At 43.8% G+C, this 17523-nt stretch overlaps 2 protein-coding genes across 7 annotated transcripts in view; one reads left to right on the top strand and one right to left on the bottom strand.

Annotated features, from left to right (window-relative positions):
• The window catches only part of LOC102567728 (uncharacterized), a 35665-nt gene extending 33042 nt beyond the window's left edge, over positions 1 to 2623 (bottom strand). Inside the window, exon 1 of one of the 2 annotated variants that reach the window (XM_059729261.1) lies at positions 2507 to 2623. The gene's annotated coding sequence lies outside the window, so the exon portion shown is untranslated. Of the gene's footprint in view, positions 1 to 1913; positions 2119 to 2506 lie in introns of those variants that run through there. The other variant, XM_059729260.1, reaches the window with a different exon arrangement.
• Positions 2232 to 17523, top strand: part of SETD2 (SET domain containing 2, histone lysine methyltransferase) — a 132212-nt gene continuing 116920 nt past the window's right edge. For 2 of the 5 annotated variants that reach the window (XR_009462748.1, XR_009462747.1), the window contains exon 1: positions 2232 to 2356. Coding sequence is in view for 3 of the 5 variants with exons in the window: in XM_059729257.1 (XP_059585240.1) it covers positions 2318 to 2356 (39 nt within the window). In the remaining 2 variants the exon portion in view is untranslated. The remainder of the gene's footprint in view (positions 2357 to 17523) is intronic. The other 3 variants (XM_059729257.1, XM_059729256.1, XM_014596092.3) reach the window with 2 other exon arrangements.

Below are 17523 nucleotides of genomic sequence, written 5' to 3'. Positions count from 1 at the left end.
GGCATAAATGCAGAGGTAAAGAGATGTTTTTAATTCATTGCTTCAACAATGATATGTTTCCCCTACTATTAAAATACATATATATTCCTTGCTTAACTTCCTTATGGCACACTACTTTTTTTTTTTTACGCAGATCTTTTAGGGACAATGCAACTATTCCATAAAGGTGTTTCTCAACACCACTGTTTTAAATACTTGAGGCCCTAAATTCTGCAAAGCCTTACACAGGTGTTTGACTTTATGAGTCACACCTGCATGCTGCAATTAGTTTTATAACTGATGGAACTTCACTCTGGGAGAGGGAGAGAAATATTATTCATATTAAATCTAAGGTCAAGCACAAGTGTGTGCAGGACTTGGTACAGGTGTGAAATGTCCATGTAGACAAGGTTCCTTGGGTGAATTAGATATCTTTTATTAGACCAACCCAAATGGTTGGAGAATAGTTATTAAGCAAGCTTTTGGGTTCAAAAACCCTTCGTCAGGCTAAGGAAGTTTCAGCAGTTGGCGTGTGCTCTTCCTGGATGGAATGAAATGTCCATGTATGCGTTGACAGGATGATGGTTTGATGCCCCAATCCTTCGGCCTGTTCATAGAAGTGGACCTTCCAGACCACCTGGACACCTGCTGAAGCCAAGGGATTTCCCCACGAGTCGTGTATGCCCATGCAGGCAGACGGACACGTTCGGGGCTTTGTAGGGTAAGTCTATTTGGACAGCGTCCATCTATCTTTGCCCTCAATTTGACACTGCTCATGAATAACAACAGTGGCGCTATCCCTTTTGTGCCGCATGTAGAAAAAGCCCCTGGGTTTGTTTGTTTTTTTTGCATCTTCTGCTCTGACCAGCTAGCATTCATATCGCTGGGTTTAAAACAACCATTGCATAGAGAAACTAAAAGTAATTGAAGTGGGGGGCTTTATTTTACTGGTGCAAACATGGAGAATGGAAAGAACATTTCCCACCCCTATAACTTGGCAAAATGCTGCACCTGAAACACGCTGGTTTGATCACCAAAGGGCCCAGTGTGATTACTGGCCACATCTGTGCTGATTCCACTTTGCCGGCATTGCCCCAAACCTTTCAGAGGTTAAAACATTGAATGGTGACGATCCCATTTAAGCCTAGCTTTTATTGTGGGAACATACACGAGCTTTTTAATAATTAGCTGCCTTTTGTCCTTTTCTGCGTGTCTCTCTAGTTGATGTTTCAGGTTAAGGCCCCAGTTCTTTAATCAACCCTGCCCGAGCGGGATCTATTGACGGATGGATTGCTCCATCGATCTCTTTCTTTATCTCGGCAGATTCGGTGCTTTAATTCTGGAAGTCACCAGGATACTATTAGTATCCTTACGGCCAAGGTTTCAGCGCCAACTTTTCTGCAAGCCGCTCTTGTGGGTGGGGGGGGGGGGGAAATAAAGAAGTGTTTTCATAACTTTTCACGCTGAAGCAAAAGTATTTGTCCTCGAGCTATAAACTGGAAGCGAGCGGAGCGAAATGTAAAATCTCAGCCAATGCAAAGGGTGAAAAATACGGTTGCCGGATCTGCGTGCGGGCGCAAAAATCCATATATTCATTTGCAATCTCATCCGACCGCCTGCATATATCGGCCCTTTCATACACCCTTCGCTTTCAGCTGAGCTTTGAGCAAGGCGTGCGTTATTGATATACAATATTTGGGGCTGATTTATGGTTAGATTTTTATTTGAACGGTCCGAGCCAGATCTGGTTCCTCGGTTGATGCTGGAGTCGGTTGTAATATCACCAAAAAAAGACATTAAAAAAAAAAAAATCACTCATTTTGCGGTGGGAAACCCCCCTCCGTGGGAGAGGGTGCAGATGGGTGTGGTAGTTATCCCCCCAAATGTGGGCGCATTTGAGGGAGGGAGGGAAGGAAGGAGAGGTCGGGCTTTACCTGAGGGCCGCCTCACGCCGGTTTGTCTGTCTGTGTGTGTGTGTGTGGGTCGGTCGGAAGTGCCGGTGTGACTCCGCTTCCGCTTGCGCGCTGCAGGGCGGAGCAGGAGGAAGCCCAGCGCGAGGGGGAGCCCGGCCGGCCGCTTCGTGCAAGCCCCGCTCGGCCGGAGGATTAACGGCTCGCCCGGCCCGGCCCGGCTCGGCTCGGCTCGGCCCGCGTGTGGCGGTTGGGTTTCGTTGAGGAGAGTGGGGGAGGGGGCATCTCCGGTTGGGTGGGTGGGGGGAGGGGAGGGGATGCCCGGCGGGGTTGCAGCGAGGCCGGCTCGCATGGGCTAGGGGCAGCATGTGAAGCGGGGGCAAGGGCTGCCCCCTCCCCCAGCCCCGCCGCGCCTGAGGAGCACGAAGATGGGGGATTTCTACGACCCGGAACATCCCACCCCGGAGTAAGTCTGCCTTGCACCGCGTGTCTTTACCTCCCCCCCCCCTCCCCTCACAAAATATAGGGTGTAGTTGAGTGTATTTATTTACCACCCCCCTCAGATGGGAGGGGAGGGGAGGGGAGGGGGTGCGTTTATTTACTTCCCTTCTATTTACCTCAGTTTGCAGGGAGCGGGCAGGTGCAAGCGGCGCCGGCCTGGACTAGGCCGCGGATCCCCGGGCTCGCGTGAGCGGCCTGCCCCGGGGCGCGGCGGGAGAGCGGGGGGCGGGGCGCGGCGGGCCGGCGCAGGCCCTGGGGGGAGAGGGGCCTGGGCAGCCCCCGGCCCGCTGTGTGGGGGGAGCCTCCTGTGCCCCCTGCCCCATTGCGGCTTGATTGTTGCCCCCCCAGCTCTCCGCGAGGCCGCGCCGCCCGGCTCCCCTCCCCACCGGTGAAGAAGGGGGTTGGGGGCAGGGGGGGGAGGGGGGCAGCAGCACCCACAAACCGGCCTGGTCCGAGGGGAGCGGAGGGCGGCTGTGTTTTCGCCGCGAGGGCGCCTTGCTAAACCATGCCTGCGTCGTCTGGGGCTTGTGCAATGAGGGAAACATCCAGGATTTGAGTTGATTTCAGGGCTGGAAGGGGCCTCCGAGGTGGTGGGGTCCGGCCCCTCGCGCCCCAGCCTGAGAGCATCCAAATATTTCTCTGTGTGTGTGTGTATACACACACACACACACGTATCATATATATACACGCATACACATATTTATATGTGTATCTCTTTTGCTACATATTTGTGTATATACGTGTGTGTATCTCTCTGTCTATATATATACACGTATGTAGATCTCTACATACACACACACACATATATAAAGAGAGAGATCTATATAGATAGATCTCTCTCTCTCTCTCTCTATATATATATATAGAGAGAGAGAGATCTATATAGATAGAGATCTCTCTCTCTATATATATATATAGAGAGAGAGAGATCTATATAGATAGAGATCTCTCTCTCTATATATATATAGAGAGAGAGAGAGATCTATATAGATAGAGATCTCTCTCTCTATATATATATAGAGAGAGAGAGAGATCTATATAGATAGAGATCTCTCTCTCTATATATATATATAGAGAGAGAGAGATCTATATAGATAGAGATCTCTCTCTATATATATATAGAGAGAGAGAGATCTATATAGATAGAGATCTCTCTCTCTATAGATAGATTATATATATAGATAGATAGATATATCTGAGAGAGAGAGAGAGAGATCTATAGAGAGAGATCTATATCCAAATATTGAATTCAGCTTCTATCTTTTCCCTCCCTTAGTTTAGGTCGCACAACCTCTCTTTCCTCCAGCCCCGGGTGGATAGCTGTGTGCAGAAGTACTTATTCTGAGCAGATGGTCCTCAATATTGGAGCTGTTTGCATTATCCCCCCGCCCCTTCGATTCTTCGTTTCATATTAAGGTCATCCATGTAAAAGTACGCCTTGCCTCTCTCCTTGTCACCTTTCACTTAAAAACCTCCCAATATGTTGCAAGTCTGATTCCACTCCAGCTTTTTGTTCTTTAACTAAACTTTTAGTCCTAAATATTTCCTCCGTACTTTGTCACAATAGGGCTTTTAGGCATTCAGTAAGGGTTAGGTACCCAGGTTGTAACTATATTGATCTAGAGGAAAAGGCAATTAGGACTCATAGTAGAGAGGATAGCTTTTATTAGACCAACAAGATTTTTGCAAAAAAAAATTCTTTAATTAAAATTGGCCGGTATTTGCCCTGCTGTTAAAACAAGGGTTGCATTTTCTGCAAGAGTGTGTCCTATGGTGGGGGGGGAGGGGATAGGGCATTGCTTTAGGAAGGGATTATTTTAAGTAGCTCAATCATGGCATCTCTTTTAGAGACGGGAGGACTTCATCTTTAATAACCTTCTTCCTCTTTCTTGAAATGTCACATTTAAAAAAAAATGCAGGGTATATAGCATATTCCAGGAGCCAGTTCAGTCTTTTCAGTGCACAGCCGGCTGTCATGTTGGGGAACATAGTTTAAAAACAAACCATGATGGCTGCAAGATAGTGTATGCTGCTGTAGAAGATGGCTTCCTCCAAATATGGTCCCCTCTGCAGGGCACGGACTGTTTTCTTTTACTGTTGTTCCAGCATTTGTTTGAATGGCAATGAGATGAAGTACCATTTACTTACTCTTTTATTTAGCTAGTGTGCTCCAAGGGCTGTCTGCAAATTCTTGGGTTTCTTGCACATGTCCAGCTGGGGTTTAGCAGCTGGATCAAGAAAAAGAGATTTTGGCAGAAGCAGGATTTGTAAGTTTTGAATATTTGAATTTATTCTGCTAAACGAACAGAGGTGTTCTGGGGCGGGGGTGATGGTCTAGCTACTTAACTGGAATGGTTGGTGAGAGACCAATAAGTCCATAGACCCGTACCTAGAGCAGTTATTTTTCTTAATGGAATTATTGCTGAGAGTGAATGTCACACAAGATGTATTAGTCTGAGAGGGGCTGTGTAATCACGTGGCCGACTGCATTCATTTGTAAGTGGTGCGGTATTGAACTTGATCATACCTGAATGTCCCTGCCTGGAGTTTTCTTAGGAAGATGCATTCATGTTTCTCATCTATGTTGCACTGCCTGTGTCTCCCTCAACAGGAAAACTACTGATTTTGATGGAGTTGAGGTCTCTGATGCACAGAGGCAAGGGGAATTGGTTGTATAGCAGACCTTGCAATATGTCTGAATCTTTGTTTTACAAATAGACCGTCTTACAGTTTTGTCTAGATCTAGCATCGGATTTCTTGTGAAGCGGTGTGGTTTTCTCCTGTCGATTTGCCGGGGGATTGACTTTGACCCAGTGTTGATATTCAACAGTCTTTGTGTTTGTTGTATTTGGATACAAGGAAACGTGAGGGCAGGCATCGTTTGTGGATGAGTACAGGTGCACCGGTGATTGCAGGGCTGCAACTGGTGTAACTAAACATGAGACAGGCCAGTCTCCTTGGAAAAGAAACTCAGTTTATTTATTGTAGTATGTATTTGTTAAGCTAGCACAGTAAACTGCAAATGCAGAAAGCTCAAGTCCACCGGGTTAAAGCTGACGTGAGACTAAATATCTTTCCAGTGTGAGACAAATTAGGGGAGGAATATTTTGGTAGACCATACATTACTCCTGGAAATTAGATGGTCTCTCCCAAGAATTGGCTGGCACCATTCAAGCGTATGAATTTATACACTTGAACGAAGGGAGGCTGAAATTTGTATGCTCATTTCTTATTTTGCTTGCTGCTGCAGGTTGCCACTTGACTTCATCTACTTCAGGTTAACTACACCAGCCGGAGAAATCGGCTGCTTGCGGCCAAATTTGATTATATGGATGGACCTTAGTCCATAAGCTTCAATAGGCCTCTACCCTGGCTTAAGATCTGCTTGCCTCGGTCATCTCACAGGATCAATGCTTAAATCTTACTCGTTCAGAGTTCCTGATGACTTGATGAATCTAGTTTATATAAACACACAAAGTCTAACATTTGAGCTTGATAGCGTTTGCCAGTACTGTGTTGTTTTTTTTCCTTGTAGCTATAGTAAAAGACTCCTGGGCAATTTAGTATTATTTGCGGGGTAGCGTTGCTTCGGGATTTGATTACATTTTTCTGTAGGCATCTGGATTCTATTTTCTCTTTCCCCAGAGAAAATTATCAGTAACTTAGTACCCTCAACACAAGGTGGAAACTCCTAGCACACGCATTGTATGTGGATCTAGTGAAATACAGAAATGTAGGACCCTCAATGGTATTGCTGTAATGCATTGGGGAGATGGTAATAGACTGAAAGAAGACTTGTTTCACACCTGCATCTCCCTTTGATCACTTTCCTTCTTTATTAGGGAAGAGTAATGATGGTCTCATGGGGTACAGCATCAAGGGGGGATATTTGGCTGCTGTGGCACCAGACTTTAACTACGTGCTTCGTAATCCCTCTTTGCCTCCCCTAAGAAGCTGGCTTATCTAAGGAAGATCTGTTTTAAATATGATGTGGTCCTTGTACATACCGTGCTTTATTTTTTAAATGTAATAGCTAAAACAGGATGTTTGGAGCTCGCAGGTATAAGTTCGTACAAATCTTTATTAAACTTTTTAATGCTATTCAATATATAGAAACGAAGTAGAAAACCTAACAATGTTCGGGGGTTGGGATTTATTTTGTGTGTGTTATAATCGAAGTACGGCGTGTGGTTTTAAGACTGATTTTTAAACTGTCAAGCAGGTCACTCTTCAAGAATGAAGATATCCTAGGTGTAAAAAAATAAATAAATAAATTCAAATGTTTATAGCATGTCTGTTAAGCGACACTATTAATCTATTGTTTTCTATTGCCAGAATCTGTGCATCTTGTTCGTCCAGAATTATAGACCAAAATCTTGAAATAGACACTTTTACAGATGCAGGTTGTGTTGGGTAAAAGGTTTTGGTATGGCTTTCCACTTCTTCATCCCTAAATACTTTTTGTAAATTCATCGCAGTTTTCTTTTGAAATTATAAACCGAACCTGGTCATTTTGGTGACCACTCTATCTACACAGGCCGATTTGAAGGAGTACCAAGGACTCATTTGAATCCAATGCACTTTTTCCATTTTGAATGTGAACCCATAATTTAGAATGGAGTATAATGACTCCGTCCATCTTCAGCAAACTTTTATGGTAATATCGAGCAGAAAAGCGCACGGCCCCCGTTTGTGGGGGAAAGACCTTGCTAACAACAAACTTGTCGTAGAAGCATGCTAAGTTATGTGAAGAATTCATGATCTGGAGTTTATACTGTAGCTGTATGGCAGATTCCTTAATAGAGCTCTGCTTTTCAAAATGAATTCCTTGAAACCTGCCTCCCTAATTTCAACACTCCAGGCATTAATGGTCGCTAACTGGAAGCCCCATTCTGAATTGTACAGAGCTAATTATTTGGGCTTGGTGGTAGAGAGCTAACTGATTGGCATCCCATGAGGCCACTTACTAATAGTCTTGCACCTATAGCAGCAATCCTGCATAACTTGTATTCTGTTGCTTTCCAGCATCATTTTTCTTTTCCCCTCTTCTTGTGTTCTTCTATAGCTTGCTCTCTTTGAAAAGTAAAGGCAGCTTTTATGGATCAGAGCTAGACTTCTCTGCCTTAAGAATTCTCTTCCCTTTTTCCATCACCTCACTTTCGACCCTCCCATCATTTGTTCTGGGGCTAATGGTGTTTCTTTACCAGGATAGTTATAGGTGGAAGGAGGGGAACCAAAGTATTAAGAAAAATTATCAGTAACAAAAATGCTGCCTTGGCAGCTGACATGAATTAATATTGCAACGAGAAACGTAATGGTAAATTCTTGATTTGTATGTTTGAACTCATGGGTACTTGTATAATTGTGTGTTTTAGTTGACTTTTTACAAATATTTTAAAAAGGTATTGCCCCTTGATCACCCCCCAAAACAGCCATTTTGAACTCTGAATAGTGTTATGCATTTGTTGTGAAATTGTAACTGCTGCACACTGAATGGCATAACACTTTTTAAATATGGTCAATATTATGGATAGATAAAAATGGACAAAAGCAGAAGTTAAGGTTGTTAGTCTACCCTTAGCTTATCTTGCAGTTGCTGAGTATCAGAGCATATCATATCCGTTTTCAGGGCTTGTCTTTACCTGGGCATGCTATAAGAGAAACTCTAAAATCTGAAGTAGGTAAACAGCCTTTGAGCCCGCTGACCAACCTATGATCCCTTAAAGAAATCTTAGTTATCTTTCTAGATCACGAATAAAATCTACAGCACAATAGAAATGTATGGCTCTACAAGTTTTTTTCCCTGCAGGACTTTATTGCAGCCTGAAGTCTGTTGCAATGCAGACAGAGGCGCCTATTGTTCCTCAGAAATTTCAGTTTTGGTGTTGTGAAATTTATCTTTGAGACATTTTTTCTGGAGCTATGGGTCTTAGACTTCAAAGTATAGAAGGCAAAAGGTTTAGGTAGTCAATATTGTAGATGCTCTATTCATAGAAACCTAGAAATGAAGTGCTGGAAGGGACCTCAAAAGATCAAGTCCAGCCCCCGGCTCCCAACAAGGCGTTTGTCCAGCCTCCTCTTGAAGACTTCCATGGTTGGGAAATCTGTTCCAGATTGCAGTCACCCTTACCTTGCATCCGACCTGAAACCGTCCTCGGACAGTTTATAGCCATTGCTCCTTGTCCTCCCCTGGGGTGCCCTAGTGAACATCTTTTCTCCCAGCTCCTGATATTCCCTCCTTACACGCCTACAGATGGCCACCAAGTTCCCCCTTTGTCTTCTCTTCCCCACGCTGAACAGTCCCACATCCCCTAGTCTTCTTCATAAGGTTTGTCCTCCAGGTCCTTCATCCTTCTTGTGGCCCTTCAAACTAGAGAAGACAAGTTGGACTGCAGCACTGAGTGACCTCCTTAATCCTGCTAGATGGACCCACGCTGAGCTAAATTATAGTCCAGAGAGTTTTAACTGCAGCAAATAGGCCCTAGGACCAAAATGTGCTGGACTGTTTTGCCCTCTTGAGCCCCAGGATTGAAGATCTCCCATCTGTACCAGGGAGTATTCATTCAGATATCTATAGAAAGCCCTTTCTATTGAGGATATGAGCATATGAATCACTTAGGCTCGGTAGGTTTACTGACATGAGCTACTTCATGGTAACTTCTTTTATCCCATAGTAACAAAGCTAAATCATGGTAACTTTTATCCCTCCTCCCTCACAGCTTTAATGAGAGATAAGTGTATGGAGGGCAATTCTCATGAGGTCACTGATCTTTGGTGAAAGCCCTGGCCACTTTTATCCCATGGTAAACTGTCTCGTGTCCATGCCCTAAAATACGTACTTACCAGCTTAACTAGTAATGAGAATGCTGCCTTTGCGAGAAGCATGAATTAATACTACAGCGAGAAATGTAACTGTTAATTTTTGATGTGCATATTTGAATGGATAAACCTAATGTTGCATTTAATCGTCCGGTTGTGCTTAATTAAGCTGCATTGCATGAAAGGCAGTTCTGGGTGTACCGATGAAACGACACAGCTTTTTTGATCAACTCCATAGGCATTAGTTGAGTGCTACTCAATACCTACTTGGCAGACTGTACGGTTACACAAGTTGTTTTTGTGCAACTCCAATTCCATAGTCAGTGGCATAATGTACAGTGCTTTTTTTTATTATGCATGGGCAAAGGCCATTTTTATTGCCCGGGTTTTAATTTTCAGTTCTCACTGACCTGACCAATATTTCTCATTGAGAACGAGTCAGACGTACAACTTGAATTCTGGTTCAGTTATTTTGAGCCACCGGTTAGAATTAAAAATAGCTTTTGGAGTACAACCTTTGTTCTCACTGAGCGTACTCCTAAGGATTTCAATGGATTTTTTGCTAATTTCCCCTCCCTCGCAATACCACACTTAATCTGCAAGCCTGTAGGGAAAGTTTTGCAGCCGATACAGCAGAAATGGCCAGGTCTGAGCGAGTAGAAATGGTGGCCTAATGCACATAGTCCAACTTTTGCAATCGCAGGTGTGTTAATGCCATTAAATACTACTGCTGATGTCTAATGGCAAATGCAGAGTGTTTAGAAACCAGTCTGCTTACAGAGCCCGTTTTCAGTGTTTCATTTTCTTTATTCTTGGTTACAACAAACATTTGCCTGAAAGCAAGAGTTCAGTTTATCTTCTCCTATAGCAGTTTGTCCTCCTGAAATCAACTTCTGTTTATTATTGCCACAGCAACCAGCTATGTTGTAGCAGAGGATCGGAGCTGTGCAAGGGTAATAACATGCTGATAGGTTTTTCTGGAGCATCCAGTTTCTCTCTAAATTTAACTGCATTTTTCCTAACCTCTTGCTGTGGGGTCAAGCTCTAAACTTTACCAAGTAATTTAATTTAAACAGTCCAGTTGTTTAAAAGTGACCTTGCCTGGGGCTCTGATTTTTTTTTTTAATTTTTTATTTAAATAAAATTGATAGCCCTTTATGTTGGGGAAGAGCAGGGGAATGACTTTCAAGATCCCTGTTGTTGCTCATTTAACTTGCAGGATAATTTTTTTTGCAATATAAGATTACATTTCATTTGTAGCAGCGTAAGACGCTGCCCATGTGCAAAACGAGGATTCTGCGTTGCATCCAGCGACCTGGATAAAAAAATTCTCACCGGGACGTTAAGAATTAGATAAATGGCAGCAAAGCAATAAGTGGCAACCCTCTGGGCTCTGTACAGTCACTGATCACTAATTTTATCTGTGGAACCTACCTTGAAATGAGATGGATTATATAAACTTGCAGATATCTACAGTTTGCTCACGTGTTGGGGCTATTGAAATAGATTGGCAAAAAAAAAAAAAGGCTGAGTGGATAAGTAGCAAAGGGGGAGTCTCGCTACAAAATGGGCCAGCCTGAGGTGGGATAAGGCAGTAGGTAATGAACGACCAGCATCACAATTGGGTCATAGGTGAGTAGTGTTGAAGTGCGAGCCTTGTGGGTCCCTAGCAAAGAAAGCAAAAGCAAACGTGGGTGCCCGAAGTTATAAAGCAAGGGGTTAATGGTTTCACACTGCAAGGTGCTGGAGGTCACATCTACAATACCAAATGGAGTATGGCCATGGAGGTTTTGGAAAAGGCACCAAAACTAATCATTTGGGGTATGAATGGAAACTTCTGTGAATGTTGGCACCCCAAAACAAACACGAGTGGGCTTTAGATAAGGTTACATAGCAAGATTTTAAAAAATTATTATCCCAAAATGCAAGGGGTCATAAAAGAGCCTATGTCAGAATTTCTTCGCCATCTATAGCAGGAGTAACCCTGAGGGAATGAGTTCAATTAGATCTTGGGGTATTTGTTTTTGGGGCTGGGTTTTTTTTTTTTTCCCTTGAGGCATTAATCGGCATAGGAATAATCTATGTATTATGAGGAGGTGGTGTGAGCAGTTGTCAGCTTTGTTCTAAAATGGGCATATGCGCAAAATCATTTAGGATGATCAGTTGGTGGATCTGATCACTGCAGTAATGCCTGCTAGAAGTGAATATTTTCATGCTATCTGGCATTTACGGAAGTGTGGGTATGGATCTAAAGAGTCCTCTAATCCTGTCTTCTGCTTTCCCACCTGTGTGGCATGAAACGTACCCAGGAAGAGTCAGCTGAGGCTTGGTTCATTCCAGAATGCAAGGGGCTACCTGGGCTTTGCCTTCAGCTGGTGTTCTTGACCCTTTATAACTGACTTTGCTACTGTAAAACCACAAAACAATGCATGTACACATTTTTAGCTGTTTGTCCAGGACTGAATCATTCATGCCAACTATTTCAGGCAAATATTTGGAGAGGCCCGGAGAGATAAGACAGACAGGTGAGGGCAGATATGCTTGGCTGTCCAATAGCATCTCGGCATGTTCGTTTCCTGAAACTTTCTGGTCTCTAATGGGACTTTTCATAGTTGTATAACTTGGTGGCCTTTAACCACTTCTAACCTGTCACCGCTTGCCAGATAAGCACTCTTGACTTTGTTCAAATAATCTCTGTGTTCCCCAGTGAATGGAGAAAAGGGGTGGGGGAAATAGAAATGCATTGGGGAAAGGGACCTATTTTGGCCCAATCCAGAATGCTGCTTGTCCAATTCTCCCAGCCTCCAACAAAGTGGAAATTGGCTGTAATTGAGCCATGCAAAGGGAACGCATAGTGGTTGCGGCCCTCAAGAAGTGGGCAGGAAAAATCACAGTGAGCTCTCATCTGAGCCGCACAATTGTAGTAAGCTGGTTTAGTCGATGCCTTTGCTTCGTAGGATCCTCCATGTTCTGCTTAATGGTTGAGAAGAGCAAACACGAAAATGCTGCCTGCAGCCATTAGTACAGAAAGGATTTAAAGCTACATTGCCATTGATGATTCTGTATTTCAAAGGCCAACTTGGGAAGAGGCTGGATGATTTGGGATGTTGTTTTTGTATACGTGTACCCAGATGCCAAATCATTGACGTTTTACTTACGGAACTTGCGAAGACTGAAAAATCCTGCCCAGAAGTGCACGCTTGAATCAATTTTTGAATCTCAAACAAAGCTACTTTTAAATGCACATTAGGAGCTTGGAAATGGCTTTAAGCAATGCAAAGAAATCTAGCATTGCTTTCAGTCGGCAAAATGGCCCTGTCCTTGGCATGGCAGTGACCAACCTCGGCTGTAGCAGGATCTCGCTGGCTGCTGTTATATCCTCGCTTTCATTTTCAATAACATTGTTTAGCAGATGGTCGGTGATAAGCAGAGAGTGGGATCCATTGAGTGAAGCAGCTGACGTGGCTTTGACCCCTGCATCTTCTGGCACCATGTCTGTTTTTGCTCCCATCACACCTACAAGTGGATTCGTCCAGGAGAAAAGCTTGGATAATCAGGGCCAAACAGAGGTATCTCTAGTTTAAAAAACTGGCTGGAGATAGACCCCTGGTCTAAATCTTTTTTTTTTTTTTTTTTTTTAATGGAAATATTTGTTTATTGAACTGGCATTATATGAATTGGATCAACCTTTTTCTTAATTATAGTATGGTGATGTTCAGCTCACATTGGCTGATCAGACTTCTGGTGGAACATCTTTGGCAGTAGCTGGGTAGAAATTTGGGCTGCCTCTGCATGACTGCTGAGGCTGCTCCAGCATGCCGGCATCAGAGCAGACTCGATTAATGAAGTCTGCCAGAACATCGCCAGCCTCCCACGCCGCGTGTACCAGCATCCCCGCACTTAAAAATGGTGGTGGGGGTGCTTGAATTAAAGCTCAGCGAATGCCATTTTTAAGCTCAGGGATGCTGATACAGGAGATGCGGCAGTGCTTTAATTAGAGCGTCTCTTGGAGCTGCTCTAATTAAATTGCCACCCCCACTTCACCCATGGAGCACATGTAAAAGTGCCCTTGATTGCTACATGATAGTTCAATTTTTTGCCCTGTGTCAGAGGGCTGAAAGGGGAGGGGGGACACAAGTGTGTGCCTCTTTAACCCCTTTTAACGCTTTACCTGCAAGTGGTGTAAACATATTACCCTGAAATACCTGCTTATGCAGGACTTAAGTAAGTAAGTTAAACCTAACTGTGACATTAAGCTTTCTAATGGGAGAGGCTGTACTTAAAAGTGCCAGTATGTTGGTGGCACCACAGACTTTCGGTGGACACGGTGGGGGGAGTTTTGCAGGTGGCTGACATTTGTTAACGAAACTAAAAGCAGGGGGAATCCATCGTATTAGTATGAGCCAGCCTTCACAGAAGTGACCTGAAGATGCTCTGTGCATATTCATATAGAAAGTGATGCTGAGTTTGCGTAATGATTATTCTTTGTGATGTTTCATTTTCAGCACAGTCTTTAGGCCTGTGTTGCTTGCTCCTGTTAAGTGTCAGTTTTGTGGCCATAAGCATTTTCCTTCGTAAGTTTATTAGCTCTCCTGGGATGGTGTCTGATGGAATATTTATGTTGTCATTATTATGCGCATAGCCATTCTGTGTTTTGGTAGGCCTACTTTGTATGCTTAAAATGAATCGGAGGAAAAAGTTGAGCTCATATTATACAAGTACTTAAGACTCCCCCTCGACAGTAGTTTGGTGAAATGAAAGAAGGCGAATTTCAAACAGGCTTCTGGGTAGAAATGGTGAAACTTTTTTACATCCCCCCCGCCATGCTTATTTTTGTAAAATCTAGGTAATTCCCTGTGATTTTTAATTAATTTTTAAAAATATTTTGTAGTATTTATACTAAATAAAATAAAAAATAAGTGAAGGGGCGGAATTAAAATGCAATGCTGGGAGCTGGGTTAGGACTGTAATAGGGTTAGCCAGGGAATTGGGGATTTACAGGAGTTAAGCAACAGCCTCTGAATTAGAGCTTCCTAGACCTTAAATGCTGGAGGCTTCAAGTAAGAGAGGAACGGTGGGGGGGGGGGGGGGGGAGGACCCTGGGTAGACCCAGTTCATTCTTCCTAGTAACATTTGCTTGTTACCACGGCACGACGTGGGTTTTGGGAGTGAGAGTTTAGCCACCAAAGCCATACAGGGTGCAACCCTGGCACTTTGGTGCATAGACATGTCCGTGGCGGTGACGGTCTTGTGGTTGGCATGTGCTCTGTGTAGGTGACAGCGTTGCGGCTGACGTACTCCAGGAAGACCTTCAGCACCTTGTGGGTCTCCTTGCTGATGAGGCCAGGGATGCACTTCACGCTGCCACAGCGAGCCAGACAGTGCACAGCCGGCTTGGCAATAGCTTGGATGTTGTCGTGGAGTAGTTTGCGATGGCACTCGGTGCTGCCTTGCCCCAGCCCAACACAGTAAAAGACGTGCCATGGGCTGAGCCAGTGAATGGCAATACTTTCGTTCTTACCAATTGGGCAGGCAGAAAAACTGAATCCAGATCTTCTGAGGTCCAGTACAAGACTTGGCTCTAGAAAGTAGGTTTTAATTTCAGGCTTCCAGGGACTTGCTGAAATATTTGAAAGGTCAGAGAGAAGAATTAGAGAAGTTAGGAGTTTGCCAGGCACTTTGTAAATACCAAGTTACTCTGGTGCAGTTAACATCACTCAACTTTCAGAGTTCGTACACAGCGTTCATTTGATGGAGCACCCCTTCTCTCTCTACCTGTTACAAATGATTTTATAACTTTTCTTGCAAGTTTTTACTCTACAGCGAGAGACACGAGAGCAGTTGTTTTTGTGGGTATGTTTACGTGGCATCAGTCACATTATAGTATATCTTTCTCCTATTTCAACTGCAGGTGGATTGACAGTGCTTGATAGAAAGCTGTGGATTATTTGTTGTATTGCTCTAAGTGTACGCTGCCCATTCCCGGTAGGCACCTTTGCTTTTCCGTGCCTTTCCATGCCTGCAGACAAATACAGGCCAGGAGACAAGGGGATGAGCCATGCTGCCTGGTGTATCTACTAGACGGTGAATTGGTACCTGACTAGTTCTGATTGATTTTAATATCCTCCTCTTGCTTTTCCATGCTGTCTCAGCTGGACTGTGGCGTCTCTGTCGTTCTCCGCCTTTCTTCGTTGTCCACGCACAGCCGTTGATTTCCTTGCCGTGTTCCTGGTCGGTAATCCTTTACACGGCTGCCATGACAACGACATTGCTTATGATGATTCCTGTCAAGATTTAAAACTTAAGTACTCATTTTCTTTCTTATTTAGGCATCTCCTGGTGCTGAACAAAATGGGAGGAGAGGGTGAAGCGGAGAGAGCTGTGCACATCTTGCAGGTCAGGGTGATCCTAGGCAAGGGGAAGTTCGAGGGCCCTGTGATTTGTACTATTCAAAAAATAAATGAATAAAAAAAATCAGGCGCCGCTGGAAGTTGGCGTTCTCGTAGTGATTGAGTCTCTACTTCCTGAAGCAAAATGCTCTAGCTGCTCTAAAATCCTAATATTTTAACCTTATAATGTATAAATAGCAGCTGATAAAGTAATAGTGCCTGGATTTTTTCAGGTGTTCTTGACTGCCTTTGCTTTTTCTGACCCACTTTCCTTTTGTCTCCTTTTTAGCATAGCAGTAAAAAATCAAATGCTTTTTAAAGCGGGATCTTTTTCTCCACCTATCCATCTTTTTCCTTGTCTCAGACTTTAGTTACTCCTACCAAATCAGCTCAGACCTTTGCTAGGACAGTTGTTCTTCCAGCCACTTACTTACCCTGGCAGACATCCTCTGGAACCAGAGGCACCATTTATTTGGTTGCTAGCACAGAATTGCCTCCATTAGGACAGCTTTGAGGCTGCCAGTTGGCCAAGAACAAGCATTTTCACTAGTGCCAGTATCGAGTATTCCCTCCAGCTGTGAAGGATGGAGTTTAAATGATCATCATAAAAATTTATAGAGCTATAAGGTTTCCATATTATTCTCTAATCCCTTTTGAGTCTGTTCTTAGTGGCTCTTGTCCACTTGAGATACCGTGCATGTCAGACTTGGCAGATGTATTACTTGAGTCTCTTAGGGCTGGATCCTTTTCCACCCATTTGGCATCCAAGCACAGTCCTGTTCCACCGTGCTCGAGCCCTTGAAAACCAAAAAAGCATCGCTTTTTGTGAACTGCGTTCTTCGTTGCCTGCAGACGACATCTCAAAAAGCAGCGAGGAGGACTTGCCCACCTCTTTGTGTTATTGGTTTTTCAGGGACTTGAGCGTGGTGGGATAGGATCACACTGAGATGCCTCCATACCACTTAGATGTCAAGGGAATGGAATAAGATCAGTCCCTTCATCTTTTTGTTGCCGCTCCAGCAGTGTCAGTGCTCAGCGTCCATCTAATTTTGTTTACAGTGGTGGGTTTTTTATATACATTAAAGGAAAAATATTAACTTGTGATTAGAAGTTGATATCTGTGCCAGTGGCTCATCACTTGTAAGAAATTCTGCACTACATACCAGCAACCATGCATGGCACCACTTGGCACTGCTGTAGGAGAGTCCTGCCAAGGAGAAATGAAAGGGGGGGAAAATGTCCTTGTGTGTGCTTTTTGCTTACCTCAGATTTGCAGTTTACCTTGCATAGATGGTCACTTTTTCTGGTGTGTTGTAAATCAAAGGAAAGCTGCCTCAAAAATAGGAAAACGGTCTAGAAAAATGGCAAGGGCTGACAAGCGGAGTGTAATAGGTTTGGTATTAGGAGGTTGCAAATTGAGGATAGAGTGGATACTTGAAACCAGATTGACTTAATATTTTTATATTGCTTCGGCTTCAGGGGTGCGTGTCTCTCCAGGAGGATGCCGGAGACTATTATTGCAATCTCTCTTCTTTTTGCATGTGTGGGTTCAGAGGAGAAGTAATTGGATTCTCTACCTTTCTCCCTTTGTCACGGTGACCTAATCCAGTTGTGATTGTGTGTGTTTTTTGTTTTTGTTTTTTTTGGAAGCAAGGACATACTTGTGTATCAGAAATAGTGTTAGCTACAAACTGACTCGCAGTAATTTAGCACGACATTTATTTTTGCTCGCTGCAAAAACTGTGCTAATTCCTACTAGTTTTTGATCTCCAGGTATGTTGTGGATAAACCAGCCAAAAAAGATTACAACCCTTTGGATTTGCTTTTCTTTTGTGAATAGTTGCACCGATTGGCAGTTGAGTGACAGAAATGATAAATGACTTGGGAATTTATTTGTCTGTGTATAGCTTCTGAGTATGAATAAT

Source organism: Alligator mississippiensis, chromosome 5 (genome assembly GCF_030867095.1).
Source record: "Alligator mississippiensis isolate rAllMis1 chromosome 5, rAllMis1, whole genome shotgun sequence".
In the NCBI taxonomy this organism is placed as follows: Eukaryota; Metazoa; Chordata; order Crocodylia; family Alligatoridae; genus Alligator; species Alligator mississippiensis.
Note: the sequence above shows the minus strand (reverse complement) of the source record. Positions and strands in the feature narration are given on the sequence as shown.